General features: G+C 51.9%; 7 protein-coding genes across 7 annotated transcripts; 3 read left to right on the plus strand and 4 right to left on the minus strand.

The window, feature by feature from the left end:
- Window positions 1-5: 5 nt before the first annotated feature.
- An11g05470 (uncharacterized protein) lies at window positions 6-1,072 on the minus strand (the record flags this gene model as incomplete). The annotated part of the gene is made up of 1 exon (XM_059750277.1): window positions 6-1,072. A coding segment is annotated over one exon (1,067 nt), but the record flags the coding sequence as incomplete, so codon positions are not given.
- A 993-nt stretch (window positions 1,073-2,065) lies between these two features.
- On the minus strand, window positions 2,066-3,305 carry An11g05480 (uncharacterized protein; the record flags this gene model as incomplete). The annotated part of the gene is made up of 6 exons (XM_059750279.1): window positions 2,066-2,331; window positions 2,392-2,701; window positions 2,736-2,817; window positions 2,871-3,091; window positions 3,145-3,215; window positions 3,272-3,305. The coding sequence occupies 6 exons, from the start codon at window positions 3,303-3,305 to the stop codon at window positions 2,066-2,068; spliced, it is 984 nt and encodes a 327-aa protein (XP_059601603.1).
- A 410-nt stretch (window positions 3,306-3,715) lies between these two features.
- Window positions 3,716-4,157, minus strand: An11g05490 (hypothetical protein; the record flags this gene model as incomplete). The annotated part of the gene is made up of 3 exons (XM_059750280.1): window positions 3,716-3,818; window positions 3,848-4,018; window positions 4,069-4,157. The coding sequence occupies 3 exons, from the start codon at window positions 4,155-4,157 to the stop codon at window positions 3,716-3,718; spliced, it is 363 nt and encodes a 120-aa protein (XP_059601604.1).
- Window positions 4,158-6,236: 2,079 nt separating this feature from the next.
- On the plus strand, window positions 6,237-9,482 carry An11g05500 (uncharacterized protein; the record flags this gene model as incomplete). The annotated part of the gene is made up of 3 exons (XM_001394499.1): window positions 6,237-7,252; window positions 7,303-8,305; window positions 8,355-9,482. The coding sequence occupies 3 exons, from the start codon at window positions 6,237-6,239 to the stop codon at window positions 9,480-9,482; spliced, it is 3,147 nt and encodes a 1,048-aa protein (XP_001394536.1).
- Window positions 9,483-10,748: 1,266 nt separating this feature from the next.
- An11g05510 (uncharacterized protein) lies at window positions 10,749-12,346 on the plus strand (the record flags this gene model as incomplete). The annotated part of the gene is made up of 4 exons (XM_001394500.3): window positions 10,749-10,838; window positions 10,902-11,354; window positions 11,411-12,083; window positions 12,141-12,346. 4 exons carry the CDS (start codon window positions 10,749-10,751, stop codon window positions 12,344-12,346), a joined length of 1,422 nt encoding a protein of 473 aa, XP_001394537.1.
- A 1,000-nt stretch (window positions 12,347-13,346) lies between these two features.
- Window positions 13,347-16,005, plus strand: An11g05520 (uncharacterized protein; the record flags this gene model as incomplete). Its single annotated transcript, XM_059750281.1, has 5 exons — window positions 13,347-14,234; window positions 14,385-15,110; window positions 15,163-15,225; window positions 15,280-15,398; window positions 15,513-16,005. 5 exons carry the CDS (start codon window positions 13,347-13,349, stop codon window positions 16,003-16,005), a joined length of 2,289 nt encoding a protein of 762 aa, XP_059601605.1.
- A 1,166-nt stretch (window positions 16,006-17,171) lies between these two features.
- Window positions 17,172-20,681, minus strand: An11g05530 (uncharacterized protein; the record flags this gene model as incomplete). Its single annotated transcript, XM_059750282.1, has 4 exons — window positions 17,172-17,436; window positions 17,525-17,581; window positions 17,635-17,770; window positions 17,828-20,681. 4 exons carry the CDS (start codon window positions 20,679-20,681, stop codon window positions 17,172-17,174), a joined length of 3,312 nt encoding a protein of 1,103 aa, XP_059601606.1.
- Window positions 20,682-22,027: the final 1,346 nt, after the last annotated feature.

Consider the following 22,027-nt stretch of genomic DNA (forward strand, 5'->3'; position numbering starts at 1 on the left):
CATACTCCCCTCCTCCTCCCTTCTTATCCTCACCCCCCTCCCTAGCCACATACCCAACACCCCCAGCAGCACTCTCCTCCACCCCCAACAAATGTCTCATTATACCTGCCAGCTTCCCCGCAATCTCATCCGTCCCTGACCCTGAGCCCGCCATATCCTCAATAATCGAAAGTGTCCGCTCCATCATCCCGCGATCACTAGGTCGGCTATGCGCGAGGAAGGTGGCTATTGTTCCCTTCCCGTGCTGCATATTGCTGGGGGAGTCTATGTGCGCAATACACAGCACTGTAGTAGCTACAAAAGCAATGAAATCCACCCCACGGCAGTAATACTGCGCTGGATCCGAGGTGCGGAAAGCGATATATCGGGAGAGAATCTCGCGACTTACGGTTATGATGGTGAGTTTACTTTGGTCGTACACCGTAGTATCTTGGGATGAGCGGAGCATGTAGGGCAGGTGCAGGCGGAGGAGGAGTTGATAGTGCGTGAAGTGGTGAGTAAGACGGAGGGTGTTGTGGATGGCGTCTTTGGGAGTATGGCTGGGTAATAGGTCTGGAATGAGCCACCACTGGGGAGGCATTTGGGCAGCTGCGTTTTGGAGCATGGAGTCAATATCCTGGGTGAGGGAGAGGTTATTGATGTCGCCGTCTGTGCGGTGGAGTATGCGTCCTGCCACGATGCAGTGCATGCGGTGCATGCGGTCTTGCGGCGTGCATGTCTCTAGGGCTTTTGGGGAGAGATACCGTGCCTCAAGGGAGGTGGGTGGGAGGCCGAGCATCAGGGAGAGGTAATGGTCCATTTCGACGAGGCGGAAGCACAGGTAGTCTGGGTTTAGGGTGTTGCGGGTGGCTGGGTCGAGAGTCTTTAGGGATGATGGTGGGAGTCCACGGTGGAGAGACAGCATTTGTGCGATGGCTGTGGCTCTGCGAGTGGCCAGCCATGCTTGATGCAGGTTGCCGAGAAAGTTCTGGTATTGGGCTTCGAGCATGATGCATTGCACGCCTTCGATGGAAGGGGTGAGTTCATCGTTGGTCGTTACTAGTCTGGTGGCGCGGGTGACGGCGCGGGACATGATGTCGTGGTGGGAGATGGATAGGTCGGCTAGGGCTTGGATGGAGGATGGGGGAATGCCTTGGAGGAAGATGCCCAGAGTGAGTAGTTTGCGGGCGATTAGGACGGGGTGGGAGGTCGGTGGAGGTAGTTGGAGCATTTCTTTGGATGACGGTAGGTCATGGTTTGTGGAGGTGAAGTTAGGGGCGCAGATTCCATAGCTCATGTACGTTGATATTCCAACAGGGAGGGTGTAGATATGGTTCAGATCCCTCTGGCTGGGCCATGCCTCGAGAAGGTCGCGATTAATGCATGCATATTGGCCGGTGGTGATGCTGTTAACTGGTAACGGCTCTTGGGGCCTCAGCTCTAGGTAATTAGAATTTATATGTCAGGACTGTACTCACATGTTCTTCTTGATTAGATTCCATATGATTGTCTAACGTCCCAGAAGTCGGTGGAGTTTCAGAGTGATCTTCGGAAGATACAGTTTGGGTAGCGCCCGGGCTAACCAGCTGTGCGAGGAACCTCTCCACTCGGTCGAGTCGAGCATCAACCGTGTCATTACTCGTAAATACTGGGCTGTCTGGGAGCTCCTGACTGATGCATGTAGATCCCCGTCGTCTGCAGTTATCGCAGATAGTACCGGTGGAGGGGCTGAAGATGCACCGGACCTTGCGCCGCTTACACTCCCAGCAACTTCGCGTGCCCTTGCGGACTTTTCTCCGCTTTGTCTGGGGACCCTCCTCCTGGTCTATCTCGGTCATTGGCAAATAGGTCTAGTGTATCCTCGATTCAAGGGTGAGGGGATTTGATTTGGAAGAGCGATGGTCTGCGGCACGATCTCGGGCTAAGGAAATGGATTCGCCCGAATTCGGCGGAACAACGCCATGCTCACATCAGCCCTAGTACAATACGCTATGGCGTAAATAATGTCTCTAAAGACGCGTTATATTTACTAAGCCAGATAGCACCCTCTACCTGCGTATCCGTATCAGCCTTCCCGACCGCATACTCAAGCCTTTCCCTTCCACGCCTCAGCCAAGAACTCCTCGATGGCTGTAAATTTGAAGTCAGGCAGTAGACGGTTCCATTCATCGGAGACTAGATAGGAGCCAGCATCAGCCGCCAAAATAATTCGACTGGTCATATACTTTGAAGCCACTGCCGCCTGCTCGGGCGGAATGGAAGCGTGATCCACTGTTGGTGTCCATGAGGTTTCCCACGTTCCGGCTTCAAGGTCCTGCGCCTTCACCCGTTCGATTGTGAAGGGCAGCCCACCTAGAGAGAAATAGTCAACATACAATTTATATGACATAGCCTTAGAGATTATAAACTCACCGCGAACCTTCTCTCCCAAAGCTATGAGTTGGCCAACGGAGATATTAGCACCCTGGATACCCCCAACCACCGGCCACTCGCCCTCGTAGTCGACAGCTCTAGCTACAACTCCAGCAAGGTCCTGAACAGCCGTCCAGGTGAGACGGGCCTTATCGTCCCCATCCACCAAGATCATTCGGCGGTTGGCAAAATCAAAGGGAGTTCCGATCGTGGGCAGGTGGCGGGCCGATTGATGTGGATGGGTCAGATAGTTGGCGAACACGCCGGGTTGGAAGAGAGTATACTCGAGGACCTGGTTATTTACTGTGAGCTATTTCGCCCAGTATGATGTTGCCTGAGCGTACCTTTCTTTCCTTGTTCAGATCGTGGAGATATCGGCGCGTCTCGCCTTTGTAAGCGTACCAGTCCAGGTAATCTAAGCCGGACCTGTACTAGGTCAGTGTTTGGATGATGGTAGAACCAGGATGCAGAATTCTCACGAGGCCCATTCACTCGGCGCGAAGCGCTTCACTCCGGCCTGCACAGCGGCATCGATGAGGTTCTTCTGAACGGTGCTTGTGGGATCATCCTGCGCAGTGACGAAGGAGAGAACAGTGTGCACTCCTTGCAGAACTTTGGTTAATTGGATAATGTCGTTGTAGTCGGCCTTTACCCAAGTGATGCCTTGAATAAGATCATTGGCTGGGGCATCCTGCAGGGGCTGGTTAATGTCACAATACCCCCATTTGCTACGAATATGATGAGATAGCCAACCTTTCTGGTAAGGACAATGATCTCATGCTTATTCGCAGCAATGAGTGCGTCGATGACCTCTCGGCCAACACCTGGTTGAAGGTCAGTAATATAACTGACCAGAGCAGGCACAGCGGGAAGGACCTACCGCCAGAGCCACCAGCAATTGCAATTTTGACCATTATGAATAATGAATAAAGAAGAGAACCAAACTATAGACTCAAACCGTCCTTTGTTTTGTTTGAATTGAAGTTGTATTTGTTGAGCTCGTCGGTGCCGGAGAGTGCTGATCTATATAGCTTCTTGGACCGAGAGTTCGGCCGAAATTCTGGCCCGACCTAGGGACAGAAACTGCATCGCTAATATGACAAATTGGCTTGTGATATGGTGTTATCCACTATCTACAAGATTATTCGGTCGAATATTCGGCAATAGCATCAATGCATACTAGCAATCGTAGCTTGAGGGTCAACAATACTAGACACTTAAATGTGATTGCCGTATGGCAAACACGAAACCCGTCCACTACTCAGCATACATTATATGAAAGACTTCATGCACACTGCAGTCACTGTGCTAGCTCGTGCATCAACTACAGATCACCATTGTGCCTAATATCGATGCAGAACAGCTCCGTTTCAGCATAGATAGTCTCAGGATCTCCACAAGCACTAGCCCAGAGACGGTAGTTGCAACTAGGAGAAAAGATTAGCATTTCCCTTACAAATCACTTAGAGCAGGCATAACACACTTGATAGGGATTTCCATTGGTCCTGGTGGAGGAATAGTAATCTCATCTCGGCCCATGACCGCGTAGCGCAGGACCAGCTCGGTTACAGGGGGGTAGTCAACACGGTTGGTGAGGTAGATGCAGAACGCCTTGTTCTCCTCTCCGCTGTTTGCAGTCAGCTACTGCAGAGAAATGAGTTCGAGGCCGGTACGCACGAGACGTGGGACCATTTGACCGTCAAGGGCTCCTTGAGGTCCCATGTAGTTTGGGCTGGCTCACCGCCACCTGGCTTTTCCCAAAGCATGTTGAGGAATGCTGGAGTTAAGTTAAGTGTATGAAAGATGATGGATAGAATATGCGCTTGGATAAGAATGATGGGATGATCTCGAGAGCATGAATGAAAGAGAGGACCTCCTCGACTATATACCCGCCGGTGGCCACAAAGTCTTGGAAAGAAGCAGGGATCCAAGGATGCTTTGACCAGAGTTGACGACGATATATGACTACAATTGCAGCCATTGTGTCAAACTGACTGCCATGCTTTAAGCAGAGAGGTGAATCATGATTTAGATCTCCGTCGGAGGTTGCCTAGTCAAGCGGAGACGCGCAACATGGTATAGATGCTGCCTGAGTAGATGCAGATACGAGCATTCCACAGCATCCAAGACTCACATCTCACGTTACAGAGGCTTAGGAATTGATTCATGGCAAGGATTAGTGTCTTGCCCCTCCGTGGGTTGGCTAGAGGTTGAATTGGAAGATATATCCCGTGAGAGAAATACATAGTAGGATCACAGAGAAGCCAGTCACCACTTGCACCTATAGAAAGTAGCATGGAGGTAAAGTATTTGGCTTTCCTAAGCTTTAGCTACAAGCATTTTTCTTTTCAGGTCTTGTTCTAGCAAGGATCTATAAACTTAATCTGCATCTGATTAGCTTATGGTGCAACCATCCATGCAAAGGATGCCTTGTCCAGTGAAAGCAGGTATGTCCATTGTCGGAATGACCGAACTTCAAGGCATAGATGAGTTCTGTGCCACGGTCCATCGGCGAATAATCTCCAGGTTACTCGGCAGCCCAGCATATCCGAGTCCCTCGTCCTCACCTCTGCAAAATCATTGTACGTGATAATCTGGGGTCCTCAAGACCCGCTTTCCAAGGGGTCGCGTTAAGTATAGCATTTCTCTCATACACTTTGACTCGAATAGAGGCATGCAGCCGAACGCTCACAAATTTCCTTTCAAAAAGCAGACTAAGATGCAATCCCAGGCATGTGACCTTCCTGTTAATACGGGAGTAGTGGAAGCCAGTGTTCCTAGCTACTCTGAGGCTCAATAGTGGCCTGCGCTGTTTTATCGACCTAACTAATGTTGAAATAGAGCTTCAATACTTTCGTGCCTTCGTTCATCTCAACTGTTTTCTATACGGTGACAACTCCCTATTCTAGCTTTTCCACGATCTCTCATGTTTCTCATCCACTTTGTGGCTCTGAGATCAATAAATGTCAATCAATAGCGTGTATTTAGTTTGCCAGTAGGTCGAAGACCTTGAGTTATTTTCTACGCGCCATACAAGTTAGCACCATTCCAATTTACGCCCTTATTGCTGACTACCCAATGTGGCCATTTCCTGTGGTTAGAGCAGAGCCGTCTCTCTAAATTGCCCGTGCCATTACGCGCCTAACAGGAGTTTTCCATCAAAGTCGGGTAGTATACAGCGGATATCAAACCCAAATATCTGGCCAGGGCAGGACTTGCATCCGTAGCCAGTGGGACAGTGGCGAATGACCCCCGGAGAGGAATCCGCAGTGGATCTCCATGATCAGCTCAAACCCCGCATTTGCCCTGATTCTTTCTCCACTATGCTTCGTTTGATCTCGGAAACATCTCCTTCACTATGTATCCATCTTGATAACCCATGATTTGCTTACGATTTCAGAAGTGTCTGACTTTAACCTCTCGGAAAAGTTGTTCTTCGGCCGATGTATACCGTCGTGCAAATTCTACCCGAAATGCCATCTCAAGTCACCCAAATTATGACCATAGTTCTGAAAGTCGAGGAGATCAGACTGACCTGTTATCTTTCACCTTAAGTATGCATTGTCATAATATATATAATATTCAAATCTCGATATAGTAGGGCGTTTGCTGCATGCATTGTCTCCGGTGAAGTTCGCGCAGAGACCGTTGTCGGATAAATATCCGGACTGCGCTAGCATTTCCGAGCCCTCCATCACGGCATCGGACATGGTCTTCATTGAACGATGGTGTATCTGGAACTACTTTAAGGCCTGGCGCCTCTTCATTCATCAAGCTGAGTTGCTTCAGACTGAGCCTGCTTACAAGCTGCTTCTATATGTAACAACGCCCTCCAAACACCCAAGATGCTCTCCACAATCGCACCACAACCACCCACGCTACAAGAGCCTCTGTCTAAAGGCGATCATATTCTTCCTTTAGAATCTTACGAACCCTCGACCATTGACGAGCTCGTTCGTCAGCGTGCATCACTTGGAGCCGCACAGCCCATCATTTCTTACCCGCGGACCGGCATCGAATATGTGGACTATCCACTGCAGCAACTGGATGTCTTCGCATTCCGCGTCTCCAAGGTGCTATCAGACCGCATTCCGCCTCGCCAGTCGTCGGCTGAAACTCCCAAAGTCATCGCTTTACTGGGACCTTCAGATCTCAACTACCTGGTGATGCTGCTTTCACTGGCCAAATTGAGTCACATTGGACTGCTCTTATCAACCAGGATCTCCGTAGATGCTTATGTCTCGCTGCTAGAGAGAACCGGGTCTCGACATGTTTTCATTCACAGCTCCTTCCGAGACACCGCCGAGGAAATCAAGAAGCGAGTACCTGAGCTAGTCATTGATGAGATTCCAACTGAGGAAAACTATCACTATCCCATCACGGAAGATGTCGACACGAATCTGGTCCCGCATCTCGATCCGAAGATTGAGTCCAAGCACATTGCATGGATTATTCACTCCAGTGGATCAACTGGGCTTCCGAAACCTATCTTTCATACGCAATCTGCTGCGCTGAAGAACTACTCTGGACATATGAACATGTCTGGGTTTGTCACTCTGCCTCTTTATCACAACCATGGAATCAGTTGTCTGTTCCGGACGATTCACGCTAGCAAACAGCTGCACCTGTATAATGCCAATCTCCCATTGACAAGGCAGTACTTGCTCGAGATCATGGGGTCCAATTCGTTTGAAGTTTTCTACGGTGTCCCCTATGCGCTGAAACTGTTGGCTGAGACACGAGAGGGAATATCCGCTCTGGCTAAGCTAAAGGCTGTCATGTTTGGAGGCTCCGCGTGCCCGGACTCTCTGGGTAACTTGCTGGTCGAAAATGATGTTCATCTCATCAGCCACTATGGATCGTAAGTGGATTCTGAAATGTGTTTCGGGTACTTTACTAACATATATACAGAACTGAGACCGGCCAGCTCATGATGTCGACCAGGCCTCGTGACGACAAGGGATGGGACTGGCTCCGTCCATCTGACACCGTCAAAAAGTTTTTGCGATTCGAAGAACGCTTCCCGGGAGTATTCGAGCTCGTGTGTCGGGACGGCTGGCCTTCCAAGGTCATGACCAACCGACCTGACGGCTCGTACGCCACCAAGGATCTGTTTGTCAAGCATCCCACTATGGAAGCATACAAGTACTATGCTCGGCTAGATGATACAATCGTTCTATACAACGGAGAGAAGGTCAACCCACTTGACCTGGAAGGACGAGTCCGACAGCGCAGCACTGTTGCCGAAGCCATTGCATTCGGAGCAGGCAAAGCCCACATCGGGCTGGCTGTCATCCGTGCCCCTGGCACCGAGTCACTCTCCGATGAGGATATCATAGACAGTATTTGGCCAGCTGTTGAGAAGGCTCACGAGGCACTACCAGCGTTCGGACAGCTCTCAAAGAACATGGTTCGAGTGTTGCCTGCGGACACTCCCTATCCTCGGACTGATAAGGGCACCATCATCCGGCAAGCATTCTACAAGAACTTCCAGCCGCTGATTGAAGAGGTTTACGCCGCTGTGGACGCCATGACTGGCACGCTGGTTCTGTCTGAGTCCGATCTGAGGGACTTCCTCAAGAAGCAGCTTCTCCAGATTCTGCCCCTCAAGGATTCCAATCTGCTGACCGACGATGCCGATTTCTTCTCCCTGGGCATGGACTCTCTGCAGGCCAGTCAGCTGCGTTCCATACTCGTCCAGAACTTGGACACCAAGGGCCATCAACTGGGACTTAATATTGCCTTCGAGCAGCCCACTATTTCCATGCTCGCCCGTTATCTAGCCGCTGTGCAGTCCGGAGAAGCCCTTCCAGATTCTCAGCCAATCCATGAACAAATGCGTGCTCTCATTTCCCAATTCAGTCACTTTGAACCACACGTTCCCCATTCTAATGAGCTTCCTGGTCGTTATGTTGTAAGTGTCCCTCAACACCCAGGCCAGTACACACTGCTAACTATTCTAGGTTCTCACCGGTGCTACTGGCTCCCTAGGCAGCCATATCGCGCACCAACTCGCACAGAGCCCTTCCGTAAAGAAAGTCTACTGCCTCATCCGCGCCTCCTCCCCAATTGAAGCCTATAAGCGCCTCCACGATGCTCTACACACCCGGCACGTCTACAGCCCCCTCCCTTCTTCCTCGAAAGCCAAGCTCATCGCCCTCCCCGCCCCAACCCTATCCCATCCAACTCTCTCCCTCCCCGAGGAAACCTACAACACCCTCCTCACCGAAACCACCGACATCATCCACTGCGCCTGGCCCGTCAACTTCAACCTCCAGCTCAGCAGCTTGGCACAAGACACCCTCCCCACCCTACACAATCTTCTCTCTCTAGCCCTGAAAGCCCAGCGCCCCGAACCCGCAACCTTCAACTTCTGCTCCTCCGTCAGCAGCGTCGTCAACAGCGCCGTCTCCCCCATCCCCGAAACTCTCCCTGAGTCCCTCACCGCTGCACAATCAATGGGTTATGCCCAATCCAAGCTCATCGCAGAACATATCTGCGCCAACGCCACGCCCTACCTTGATGCGCGAGTCCTCCGTATCGGGCAGATCATCGGCGATACGAAGCACGGGGTGTGGAATGCCACGGAGGCGATTCCGCTGATGCTCCGGGCGGCAGTTACAGTGGGGGCGTTGCCGAGGTTGGATGAGAGGATGCGGTGGGTGCCGGTCGATGTTGTTGCTGCGGCTGTGATGGATATTACTCTTCATAAGGAGGAGCAAGGACTGGAAAGGAAGAAGGAGGTGGATGATGTGGAGGTGTATAACATCTTGAACCCGTACAGCTTCCATTGGACAAAGGATTTGCTTCCTGCTCTAAGGGCGGCCGGATTGGAATTTGAGGATATGGAGTTCGCGGAGTGGATTAAGCGGGTTAGGGATGTGGCGGATCCGGAGAGGAATCCGCCTATTAAGTTGGTGGGGTTCTGGGAGGGGAAGTATGGGAGTGCGAAGCCGTTTAGGGGATTGGAGTTTGTCACGGAGAAGGCGAGGGACAGGGCTGAGGGGTTGAGGGGGTTGAGTGTGGAAGGGTTGGAAGCGGGACTGGTGGGCAAGATGGTGGAGTGGTTCAGGGAGGTTGCGTGGGTTTGAGTGGTCTATGTTGGATAGATGGACTGTTTGGCTGATTAGATGTGACTTTCTGTTGTGTTTGTTGGCCTTAGCTATTTTGAGATGACATTGTTTTATTAAAGCTGAAATTATGACGTTGGTTAAGCTCGGGGTAGATGCAATATCACGAGGCCTATTTTATTCATAGGATTGAAAAAGAGTGAGTAGTCCACATTATAGCTGGGATTGAAGTCTATTTTAACTGTTTCTCCAGCAAGTTACAAGGGTGTGATCCATTCATTACTAGAGTTCGTGTCGAAGCACTAACCGCTAGACCAATAATGATATATCACTTCTAGCTAGTCAGGCGACGGGGAGATAGTATGTGTCCCAGCAGTTTATTATTACTATAGTACCAGTCCTGCTGCTGCTGGGCGTAGACGAAGCTCGCAGTTATATTTGACAGAATATCACTACTACAATCCACCAAGGGTTGCACTCGCCCAGATATATATAAAAACCGTAGGAGAAGCACTAGTACCAGTGGGTTATAGGTGATAGTCATCAAACCTAAGGTAAAGGCTGCTATAGATCCAGTACACAATGGGATTTAAAATATATAAAATTGATACATACAAAATGGAGTAGTTGCATCTAGAGGAGTGATAGAGAGCGATGTTCATATTTACCGGATTCATGGCGGCAGGATAGGAACAGGAGTGGCAGATTGAGATGAAAGCGGCCTTGAAGCGGTCACCGCTGGCAATTCCAGATCACTGGAAGGTTACTTACTAGTAACCTGGCATTGGATCTGAGTGGATCGGCAACGTGCAGGAACCAATGGGGTCTGCTACACGTTCCTGACTTTGATTGATGTCCATCGAAAGTGACTGGAATGTTCGGCTCCCAAAACAGGAAACCAGCTCATCATGTGATGTACAAGGCGGTGAGCTTTACTCCCACGTGACGTGGCAGGATCCACAGCGGTGAGCAACGGCAGATCCGCCTTTTATCTGCATCTGATTGGCTGCGGGAAAAAGTCAGTAGCAGAAAAAAAATAGAGCAGCGGGAAACGGTTGCCATCGAAGCGGCGGCAGGTTTGCCAGCATCAAAACTTTTCCCTTCTTCTTCCTCTTCCTCTCCCCTTCACTTGCTCTTCCTCGTCCTTACCACGCTTTTACGGGTAGACGATCTTTCCTTCTTTCCCTTGCATCATTTCTTGACCATCCATTCGTTGGTCTGATTTTTTCTTCTTCTTCTTTTTCTTCTATTCTTATCTTGTTCGCATCTGTATAATCTCTTGTCAAGATGTCCGGTGTTACTCCCGTTGCCGTCTACGCCCTGCGCGTCCCCGCCAATGGTGCTCTGATCCCCGCTGTCCCGGAGTTCTCTGCCATGGTCAGTAGCTGAAATCACTCCCATTGAAGCCATTGTATGCCTGTTTCTAATCGTTTGCGACAGTTCCGTGTCAGCATGGCTGCCATTGATCCCGATGAGGCTCCCGAGTACGAGGACGGTTTCGACTCCAACAAGCGCCCCCGTGCTACCCTGAAGCTTGTGCGCGCCCCCCCTGGTCTCGACCTCCAGGGCGAGGATGATGATGATGAGGACTGGGAGGACGATGAGGATGAGGATTCCGAGGACGACGAGGAGGTCAACGGTGGTCCCAGCGACAAGGAGAAGGCCCGCAAGCTCAAGCTGGCTGCCGCTCGCAAGGAGCTCGAGGATGCCATGGATGAGGATGACGATGAGGAGGATGATGATGATGAGGAGGGCGAGTTCGACCTCAAGGCCGCTATCTCCAAGCTGATCAAGGGCAAGGCCCCCGCCAACGACGACGAGGAGTCTGATGGCGAGTCTGATGAGGGTCTTGAGCTCGACGAGACTGTCATCTGTACCCTGGACCCCGAGAAGGTATGCGATGCTTGAAAATCTCTTCATGCGAGTATGCGCGCTAACCCTCCATGTAGAACTGCCAGCAGCCTCTCGACATCGTTGTCAACGAGGAGGAGCCCGTCTTCTTCAAGGTTACCGGTACCCACACCATCTACCTGACCGGTAACTATGTCATGCCCGCCGACGACCACCACCATGATCACGACGACGAGGATTCCGATGAGGAGGACTACGACCTTTCTCCCGATGAGGATGAGCTCGACATGGAGGACCTGATCGGTGAGGATGATGAGAGCGACGACCTCGACGACCTGGAGAACCCCCGTATCACCGAGGTCGACAGCGAGGAGGAGGAGGCTCCCAAGCTCGTCGAGTCCAAGGAGACCAAGGGTAAGGGCAAGCGCGCTGCTGAGCCCGAGGAGGCCAAGCCCGAGCCCGCCCTCAGCAAGAAGCAGCAGAAGAAGCTGAAGAAGAACAACGGCGAGGCCGCCCCCGTTGAGGAGAAGAAGGAAGCCAAGGAGGGCAAGGAGGCCAAGAAGGTTCAGTTCGCCAAGAACCTTGAGCAGGGCCCTACTGGCTCCACCCAGCAGAAGCCCGCTGAGAAGACCACCGGCACCCTCGGTGTCAAGGAGGTCAAGGGTGTCAAGATTGACGACAAGAAGCTGGGTCAGGGTGTCGCCGCCAAGGCCGGTAACACCGTTGCCATGCGCTACATCGGCAAGCTCGAGGACGGCAAGGTCTTCGATGGTAAGTCATGAGTTCTATGTGCTTTCGAAGATAAATGGGTGCTAACTATACGTGCAGCCAACAAGAAGGGCAAGCCTTTCACCTTCAAGCTCGGCAAGGGCGAGGTCATCAAGGGTTGGGACATCGGTGTCGCCGGCATGGCTGTCGGTGGTGAGCGCCGCATCAGCATCCCCCCTCACCTCGCCTACGGCAAGCGTGCTCTCCCCGGCATCCCCGCCAACTCCAAGCTGATCTTCGACGTCAAGCTGCTCGAGATCAAATAGATTTGAGCCCCCCTACTAACATCTAACTGCATGTGTCTGTTACTCCATTTGGGTTTGCTTCACCGGTGTTTGGGGGTTCGTTCAATCTAACATCAGTCCTGTGATATCCGACTTGTTTTTCTCTTGCACAGCCTTCCGATGCATATTGGCAGGGATGAGGATATTGCAAGCCATCCAACTATCTTTGTCTAATAAAAAGTGTTTGGTTTGATTCATTCGGAGGCCGTTCTTACTCGGCCGTTCTTGCTCATTAGTATATCTGTAGAGGTTGTAGCACGTATTCTTCCGTTCCTGCCCTGGGTGTGCGTTGTCCCTGCCCCGACGTGCCTGCTGTGGACGTGGCCGTCTGCACTACACTCTGCCTTGTAGTATCTTTCACCATTATCAGTCTCGTCTATCCGTACCGATGATATACCGACACATGCAGCATCTGCTTCCACAAAGTTGCTCTAGTGGGGATTCCCATCGCTGTACACTTTCCCATTCTCTCATTCATACCACTCTCTTTCGTTAGGGTCTCATATCAGCCCACTCCAGGGAGCGCATGATTATTCACTGGGCCCGACTTACTCGGTCCCTTAATCGTCCACCGCAATGATTGTCCATTCCATGCTTGAGCCCATGTCGACCACGCCCTGTGGAAACCCACCACACCCGGACCTCATCGTAGAGACTACTATGGAACTCTACGGGAGCGCCTCAACCGTCTCAGCCGATGCGGAATCTCAGGCAGTCCAACGAAAGAGCAACAGCATCCGGGATCGCATTAAGCAACGGAGCTCCAGGATCCTTTCTTTACTGGGCCTTCGAGGCCCTAGTGGTGGTAGGGCTGTGGATTATGGTGACATAGACACTCGCAGGGCTAACTAGGTGTCTAGCGCTGAAAACAATGACCACGCGGGAGACGACTGTTCCGCAGAAACCCTCCAGTGATAGCAACCCATCACAGTCTTTTCATTCCCTCCCAGCCGACAACCGAGCTCCATCTAGCAGCACCGCCATGGAAGAAGAGCAAGGACATGCGGGCCCCCTGCTAACTTGCATCACTCACGGCTGTACTACTCCGATGCCCGAGACATTCATGGCATCTGAAACTCCGAGGCAGGCCGTCTCTCCAGAACAATCCGTGGCTGCTGATCAGCTACGAAAGTCAGAGACGCGTGAACTACAGAGCAGTTCAGTAGCCGCGGTGAAACGAAGCAAGTCAACGCCTGCTGTCTTGACTAGTATGGTGTCGACGAAACTCTCCACGACATTTGGTAATCCCACTGTCATCCGTCGCTCGCACCTTCGTTCGCCGCTTAACATAACACCCGTGCATTTCCCAGCTTCCTCGCCAGGCCCAAGCAGACCAAGTGAGAGCCCTAACGACAGCTCAAATCCATCGATATCTCCCATAAGTAGTGTATCTCCGTTGGACACACGGTCGACACCTCCCACTTCCGAGGACCCTTCACGGGTTTCCAAACAAGCCCTGGGCGGTTCAGCCAAAGCTTCACCATGTACTTCTCTCCCACCTCAATCGGCAGAAGAAGCTTCCAGCTCGACCGAAGTGTCAGGAACATCGCCGTCGATTGTGACAGTCGAAGCTGCTGCCAATGCCAAGGTTTTCTTCGAGACCTACTTTAACTCCGTATTTTGCGGAACGAATCCTCGCTCACAGCGTCGTCAGGAGTTGGAACAATATATGTATGGATTGCCACTGAGCCCCGAAGAACGAGCTCGCATCTGGGCAAACTGGATCACCCAGGAGCACCATTACCTCCGCCAATGTCGCATCCTCAAGAGTCGATCCCATGGTGGCGGTAACCATGATACGACTGTGTCCCTAGCTGGGTTTGAGGTCATCAAAGTGCTTGGCCGGGGCAGCTTTGGGGTCGTACGCCTCGTGAAGGAAAGGAAAGCAGAGGAGACATGCTCAGATGGCGATGCAGAAGACAAGCTCTTGCGCTGGAAGAATGAAGCCATAAACACTCAATCACATGCGCTGGATTTTCTCCGGTCTGTAAGTGACGGAGCGAAGAGCAACCGACGTAAGATTATGACTGGCGTGAAGAAGGATGTCTTCGCGATGAAAGTCATTCGCAAGTCGGCGATGATTCGCAACAGCCAGGAAGGTCACTTGCGAGCCGAAAGAGACTTCCTGGTGGCATCGGCCAAGTCTCGCTGGGTTGTACCCTTGATCGCTAGTTTCCAGGATCGAGATCACCTTTACCTCATCATGGACTATATGGTGGGCGGTGATTTTCTTGGCCTGCTGATGCGTCGGAACGTCTTGCCCGAGGCAATTGCGCGATGGTACATTGCTGAGATGATCCTCTGCATTGAAGAGGCTCATCGACTGTGCTGGATCCATCGTGATGTCAAGCCGGACAACTTTCTCATCTCAGCCTCTGGTCACCTGAAGATCTCGGACTTTGGTCTGGCCTTTGATGGACACTGGGCACACGATCAGGTCTACTACAATGATCACCGCCACACTCTCCTCAAGCGGCTTGGGATCCGGGTAGATGGTGATGCCCTCGATCAGACCGAGGCGAAACGCATCGCGGAGTCTCCCAGTGTGCTGGATCCAGAACCGGTCAATGACTCCGAGTGGACACCCCCCACTGCTGGCCTCTTGGGATGGCGCGACCGAACCCAGAAACGGCGGTTAGCTGGGAGCATTGTAGGAACGAACCAGTATATGGCGCCTGAAGTGGTTCGCGGAGAGCTGTACGACGGGCGATGCGACTGGTGGAGTATTGGCATTATCCTGTACGAGGTAAGACATTCCCGATAGCTATGAAGGTTACAGATATTGATCTCAGCACCAGTGCTTGTATGGCTTCACTCCTTTTGCTTCGGATGATCGCCAGAAGACGAAGTTGAAAATTCATGTAAGCACCTCGCCGTTTGTTATGTGCAGGCGAGGCATGACTGAGTACTTGAAGCATCATCTCCAGACCCTACATTTTCCGAACCGGCCACCCGATAAACTCATCTCCGCTGAAGCAATCGACCTGATAAACCAACTTCTCCAGGAGAAGGAACACCGCCTGTCCTCCAGCAAGTATCGCGTGAATGACTCGGTCACATTTCGCCTGGCAGCCAAGCATCCCCTCTACAACATGGACCCTCGCAATAAAACCTACCGCGGATTCTATGTCTATCCCAACGACGCTAGAGACATTAAGAACCATCCTTTTTTTAGTTGTATCAACTGGAATGAAATCCACCAGTCAATGCCCCCGTTCATCCCCAAAGTCAAAGGCTGGGAGGACACCCGGTACTTCGATGACGCGGGATATGAGCATGGTCACGACGAGGTCTCTGCGGCCTCAGACGCAGAGCATGCTGAACGCTCCAGCGAAGCAGATGAGCGAGGTGAGTGCCACCAGGATAGGGGAGAGCCACCCCAATATCAGGAGATCGATAGCCTGCTGAGTCCCGCAAGCAAACTGCCGCCGAAGAACCGCCGCAAGGGGAGAGATAAGAAGCGACCCCGGGACAAGTTGCTGCGAGACCGCAAACTACGCATGACGGTCCTGGAGATGCGCAAGAGGGGTGCATTCCTGGGATATACCTATCGCCGACCCCATGCCGTTGCGATGGCATTGGCCCCGGATCGCGGACGAGGACTGCTGGCACGAGGCCATCTATCGGACTTGTACGGATAGAGAGCAGCTGCTTGGCTGTCTTTTTGATCTTTGTGTACCTTGTCTTAACGCAACATGTATTTTGAGCGACCTATTCTTGTCTCTCATTGTTACCAGAGTCTTACTTTTCTATCCATACGGAACACACTTGTCTGGCTATGACATACTATCGATTATCTCGCAAGACAGATGCACGTGGTATCATTCACTGCAAAGCCGAGTGCCAATGATTATTCTTAGAAAAGAAACAGCAAGGTATCTTCCATTTTTCATAACTCAGACATCATAGAACACATCCAACATCCGGCCCCCTCGCCTTAAAACTCCAGATGTAAGTTTCAGTCTGTCAGAAGTGACCCTCAATAATCCACCCAATGCAATACTGCAAAGAGGAAAAGCAAAAATAAAGAAGTATGAACTTGAAAAAAGAAGCAGTAATTCTAACACCCACATATATCGAAGCATTCGGTTTACCTTGGAAGGCGAAATCAGGTATACCAGCGAAAAGAGACGCAGGCGTGAGTCGATATGTAGACATGTTGACATCGAGAAAAAGGTAGGGTATCACGAGAGAGGGATGAAGAGTAGTAAGATACGAATTAAAGCGGTACGGCGAGAGGAGGTACCCCTGCGTACGTGTACTTATTGCGGATGGCGGCAGCCAAAGGGGGAAGAGGAGAGAGGATAGGATAGATAGATCGTAAAGGAGGTGGAAAGGTCTTTTGCGGAAATAATGTGATTTGAATGAATCACAGCGCAGGCGGAGCGCCCATCGCGAAAGCGGAATCGGTGACGCGGTCTTCGGGTTTCATGGTACCGTTGAGAAGAGGACAGAGTCTGTGAGCGAGAAGAAAATGGTGGAAGTTGGTTAGCGCGCTGCTTCTTTCTTTCTTTGTGTCTTTTTTTGTTGTTGTTCTTTGTATGATTTGTGTTTTGTTTGCGCTTTTGTGCCAAATGCATGTGTTGCATGAAAAGATCAATCCTTGCAGCGTGGGGAATGGGAGGAACTGCTGGTAAGTTGAGGGGAAGGGGGTATGCGAGATAGAGGGAGGTATGGGGGTAGGGTAAGGGAATAGTCCTCTGTCTTTCGGGCCATAGTAGTCGGCGGGACCTCGACCTGGGCTGAGAAGGGCTAGCACCAGGAGATTATGAAGCCGAACCTGACAGTACGGGATCCTTGGAAAGGACTACGGATTGGTAAAGAAGGGGAGATCGAAATCTGAAGGGTTGTTTGGAAATCCAAAGGAGGGACCTGGTTTATGGCATACGCACTTTTTGTTTGTCTTGATGTGGCCGACTTGGCCGCAGTTGGCACACTTCCGTTGCGTCCCGGCGGATTTGCCGCCATCGGCGGGGGAGTCTCCTGCAGATGCGCGGGCTGCGCCCTTCTGCTTCTCGCGGGCGAAGCGTCGTTCTTTGTTGCGGTTGAGACGGCTGAGTTCGGCTTCCAGGCTGTGGGGGGTTAGATTGTGAGTTGGTCTTTGGGGAAGGGTGTAGGGGGTGGAGGAGGATGTTAGTGGTTGATAGATTTTGGACGTACAGCTTCTTGTTACGAGCGTCGATCTCCTTGTCGCCCGTTGGCTGAAGTGATTCAAGTCTGGGAAGGATGGTTAGTTTGGTAGATGTTAGAGGTGGATGGGGTGCGCTTACTTGGTGGTGAGTGCCTCGACCCGATGCCGATGCTGGATGTAGTGGCGGATAACCCGGGGATCCCAGACCATATGTTCCTTCTGGTAGAGCTCGCCCTTTTCATCCCTGAACGTCCGCATAATACGCAGAACCTTTCCTTTCTGGTCGGCGGGCATGCTCATTCTGCTGAACTGACTCATTGTCTCGTCGTCACGGCGGAAAGGAGCCGGAGTGGGAGCCTCGGATCGCGGAGTAGGCTTGCCGAACTCCTCCTCTTCTTCGCGGTCAATGTCGCTCTCATCGTCGGAGTGTTCGACTGTTGAAGACAGAGACGCCTTCTGGGAATCCCAGATACGTCGGATGGACGTTTCATATGACTTCTGCTGCCGGGCAACATTGTAACTGTGGCCTCCAAGCTCCTTGAGCCGCTGGGCATCGAGCTTATCTTCCACACTCTCGCCAACCGCCTTGAAGCCGCCCTTCATCGACGTCTTGATAAAACTGAAGCCTTCGCCACGTCCTGTAGGGTCACCTTCTCCGTGTAGCTTGAGCATTGCTTTGCCCTGCGATGCGAGAAGGAAATTGCGGGTTGCCTTCCAAGGTGCCATTTGTTGCTCGAAGCTCTCTCCCTCCTCATCGTTATCTCTGTCTTCGTCTTCCCGTTCCTTTTTCTCGCCTTCGTTGCCGGTTTTCTCAGCATCATTGCCGAAACCAGTGTCGTGCAGATGTTGCTGGCCGACCTGCATAGATTCCAGCAGACAAACGTCCTCGGGTTGGACCCATGATCGAATCACGTCTTGCTCCGGCACAGGTTCCATTGGCACCCAGTACTTGGAGTCTTTGTCGTGCTGGAGGAAATCCTTGACTTTCTGTCGATTTTGCATATCGCTAGTTCCTGGGATGTGCGCGGTGACGTCGCTGATAGAGAGCCGAAGGTCTGGGCTCTTTTTCAACAGGCGGTATACCAGCATCTTCATCCGGTTCTTGGCCACCGTTGTGACCTTTCGCGAATGGGGTCCAGGGATGTCCACCGACGGGAACTGCTGACCGGCAACATAGAGGTTTTCTATGTTACGGATGTAATAATCGCTGCCACCAGAGCCAGTACTGCTACGCACGATCAAAAAGTCGGTCTTCTTGGCTTCGTGCACAAACAATGGGGCACGATACATGGAATTAGAGATGGCCGGAGTCACCTCGCCAGGATCCACGTGTCCGAAGATCGAGAAGGGGCTCTTGTCCTGGGGGAGAAGAACCGCGGTTTCGCCAATTTCGGCCTTGGGGCGAGTGGGGTCTTCCATGCTCTTTCTCCGATAGTAGTTGATGATCCGATTTGACATACCGAAATTAGACAGCACAAGTGGAACCTCTTCGGAGTATTCCACCAGCAGAACGTTGGAGTTGTCAGCCAAAGAGAGAGATTTTGTAGAATCGTAGAGTTGCTTGACGTCCTTGCCCTTTTGGTGCTTTCGTTTGATATAAGCCGGGTTCTTGAACCAACAGGTCTGTCCAGGCCGGAAAGAGAGAGCAGGGCGATGGTAGGAACGCGCCTCGGCCTTGGACAGCTCGGTCTTGTAGTAAGGCCATTGCAGACGCAGGGCAGGCATACTGTGCTCCAGGGTAACGTTGCCCAGGGTACTCCGAACCTTGTTCTGGTGGTTCTGCTTAAGCATATCGTATGCCTGATCGTTCGAGATGTTGTAGCGCGAAGTCAGGCGTTTTGTGACACTGGCATCCAACTCGTCACGCTTGAGAGCACCCAGCGCCTTTGGCTTCTGCGCCGCAGCCTCTGCGCCTCGCTCGTCAAGGAGAATATGAGGATCGTTCATGTCAACTGTGACCTTTTGAGCGATGCGGGAAGTGGCTTGTTGCGGGTCATCAATCACTGGTACATCGATATGGGACAAGGCGACAATTTCAAGCGGATCTCTTCCAAGTTTCCGTTTCTTCGCCGGGCGGGTGGTTTCGAGAAGCCAGTCGTCTTCCATGTCAACATCCGCCTCCTTGACCTCCGCCTCCTCAACATCCAGAATGGAGAAGTCATCCCTCACATCCCAGTCGGCACAGACAACGCGAAGGTCATGATGGGTAATCCCCCCAGGAAGCACCTCCTCCGTATCCGTGTCCTGATCAAACTCTTCCTTGATCTCCTGTTCCTCCTCTTGGGCCGCCTCCAAGACAGGAACCACGCCAGAATGCTCCGACTCCAGCGAACGTTTAAGCGTCTGGCCTCCAGACTTGAACGATCGCTCTTGGTCGTGAGCTAATTCGATGTTCACTTTGTTAGGGATGACCGGCTTCGGGGGCTTGAGGGGCTGCTTTCCAACAAAGAAGGCCTTCTTGTGGGGAATCAACTCAAGGAAACGCGGAAGAGCATTCTTATCGAACATGGGGAATAACGACTGCAACAGCTCCTCGACATTCTCTGGCGGCGCAGGCACGTTTTCCGGACCATAAGACGACATAGCGAACAGAGCCTGCTGGAGCTTCCAGGCGCGAAGAGAAGCTGGATCCATATCCTCCGCGGTCGGACTCAACGCCTCGTCTTCCTGCATAGGTTCGTCCTCGTCTTCGTCCATCGGCATGGGTTCGGGTTGCGCGGGCGCAGGTTCGACAGGCTCGGGAGCCACTGTTGGCTTCTCGCCCTCTCCCTCCTCCTCGAAGAACAAATCTCGTGTTGGGTCGGCATGGTCTGCTGGGGGAGAAGAGGGGCCATCGCCGAATAGGTCGTCCAGTTCATCACGCGGTGGTTGCTGAGTTTCCTCCTCGTGGCCACCGAAAAGATCATCCTCCTCCGCTTCAAACAAGCCTTTATCTGCGTCGTCTTCGTGATCCCCGACTCCGTTGTCAGCGGGCGGCCCGGTTCGCTCTTCTTCTTCGGGTAGCTCGTCGTCATCGAAATCTTCGTAGTCTACCGCGTCGTCTGCCTTTTCGCCGGGTTCCAAGTCGCGGGAGAGGAAGTCAAACGACATGTCGCCTTCCCCGAAGGGGCCGTTCATCTGTCGCATCACATTCTCAAAGGCGGTATCCTCCGCGTCGGGCGCGGGAGGCTCTGTGGCGTGAGGCATTTTGATAACGTGTGAGATGGAGGGTAATGTGAGAGATGAGCTGGGAAAGACAGTTGATATCAGCGCCCGGGAGACAGGGTAGTGAAGAGGCGGAGCATCGGTTGGTGAATGTGAGGTGAGGTAAAAAGGGCGCGCTTGTGAGATGGCATCGAGACGACCTCGTCTACCAGAGACTTGAATGGGTCAAACGCGATGAAAAGGATAGCTCGATGAGCTCGACCTCTGATGGCCGAGACCCGGACAAGCAATGCTGTCTCTCCCTCGCTCCCGTCGGAGATTCCGGCTGGCTGCTGAGACCAGTCACGCAACACCCCGGCTGTTTTGGAAACGGTTCGTGTCACGAGATACACTAGCCTGAACTGGGTTAGTGCGGTCAGAGGTTCAAGACAGCCCTCAAAACAACTTCACGCAGCTCGCCCTCTACTGCCACTAGTTTGGAGTCCTACTACTACGAATCATCCATTCTATAAACAAACTGGAAACCCAATTCAGCTATGCTGCTGCAAATTGTGGCGCTATTTCTATGATCCTCTGCTGGGTGAGCAAGCCTGAGGTCATCATGGGGGTTTAATCAACTGTGCACGGGTAAGAATATATTCTTGAGTGAGGATTCAGGCGACCGACTTTAGTACTGAGACCGGGTGCAGTATAAGGCAATCTCAACCTAAATCTTCGCCCATGGACATATTCATGTACGACTAGAGTGTGCTATGACTAGATTGAAATTCCATTTACAACTAACAAACTAGAATTTTCTACCAAGTGGCTGCTTTGGCCGTATCTGAAGCCATCATTATCATAGTCAGGAACCGGAATTTTCCAGCTGCGGTTTTCTAGTCCGGGGTCTGTTATTTGCATGATCGCAATGGCTGTGTCAACACCGTATCCGCTCTTGAATGCCTTTCATCTCTCTTTTATCATATTCTCACATTCAGTCTACTTAGTGTTAATCCTGGCCCAGTGATTGATCAACAAATCCATAGCCTTGATTGTCATCGCAGATCTTTCGACCATGGTGCTGCTAATCTAGTAATAGTTCTGCGTATCGCAGTACGGATTCCCACCAATCAAGACAGCCATGCAATTCTGTTGCGGCTTCATCCACTTCTTCCTTGTCCCACTATCTAGAACCATAAAAAGAGAAGTGCTTATAGGCACCCAAAATCAACCACTCGGCTTCCTCAAAATTCTTCTTCGGATAGGTTTCCTTGCTTGAGTTGCACACGAGCGATATGATATTGGGGTCTGGGTGCCAGCGTACTTGTCTAGGTCGTATAACGCCCATCACTAGTATTCCAAGGCCGGAGCCTCGTAGTCTGGACCCCCAAGCGCTATATATGCCTCAG

Source organism: Aspergillus niger (genome assembly GCF_000002855.4).
Source record: "Aspergillus niger supercontig An11".
Lineage (NCBI taxonomy): Eukaryota > Fungi > Ascomycota > Eurotiomycetes > Eurotiales > Aspergillaceae > Aspergillus > Aspergillus niger.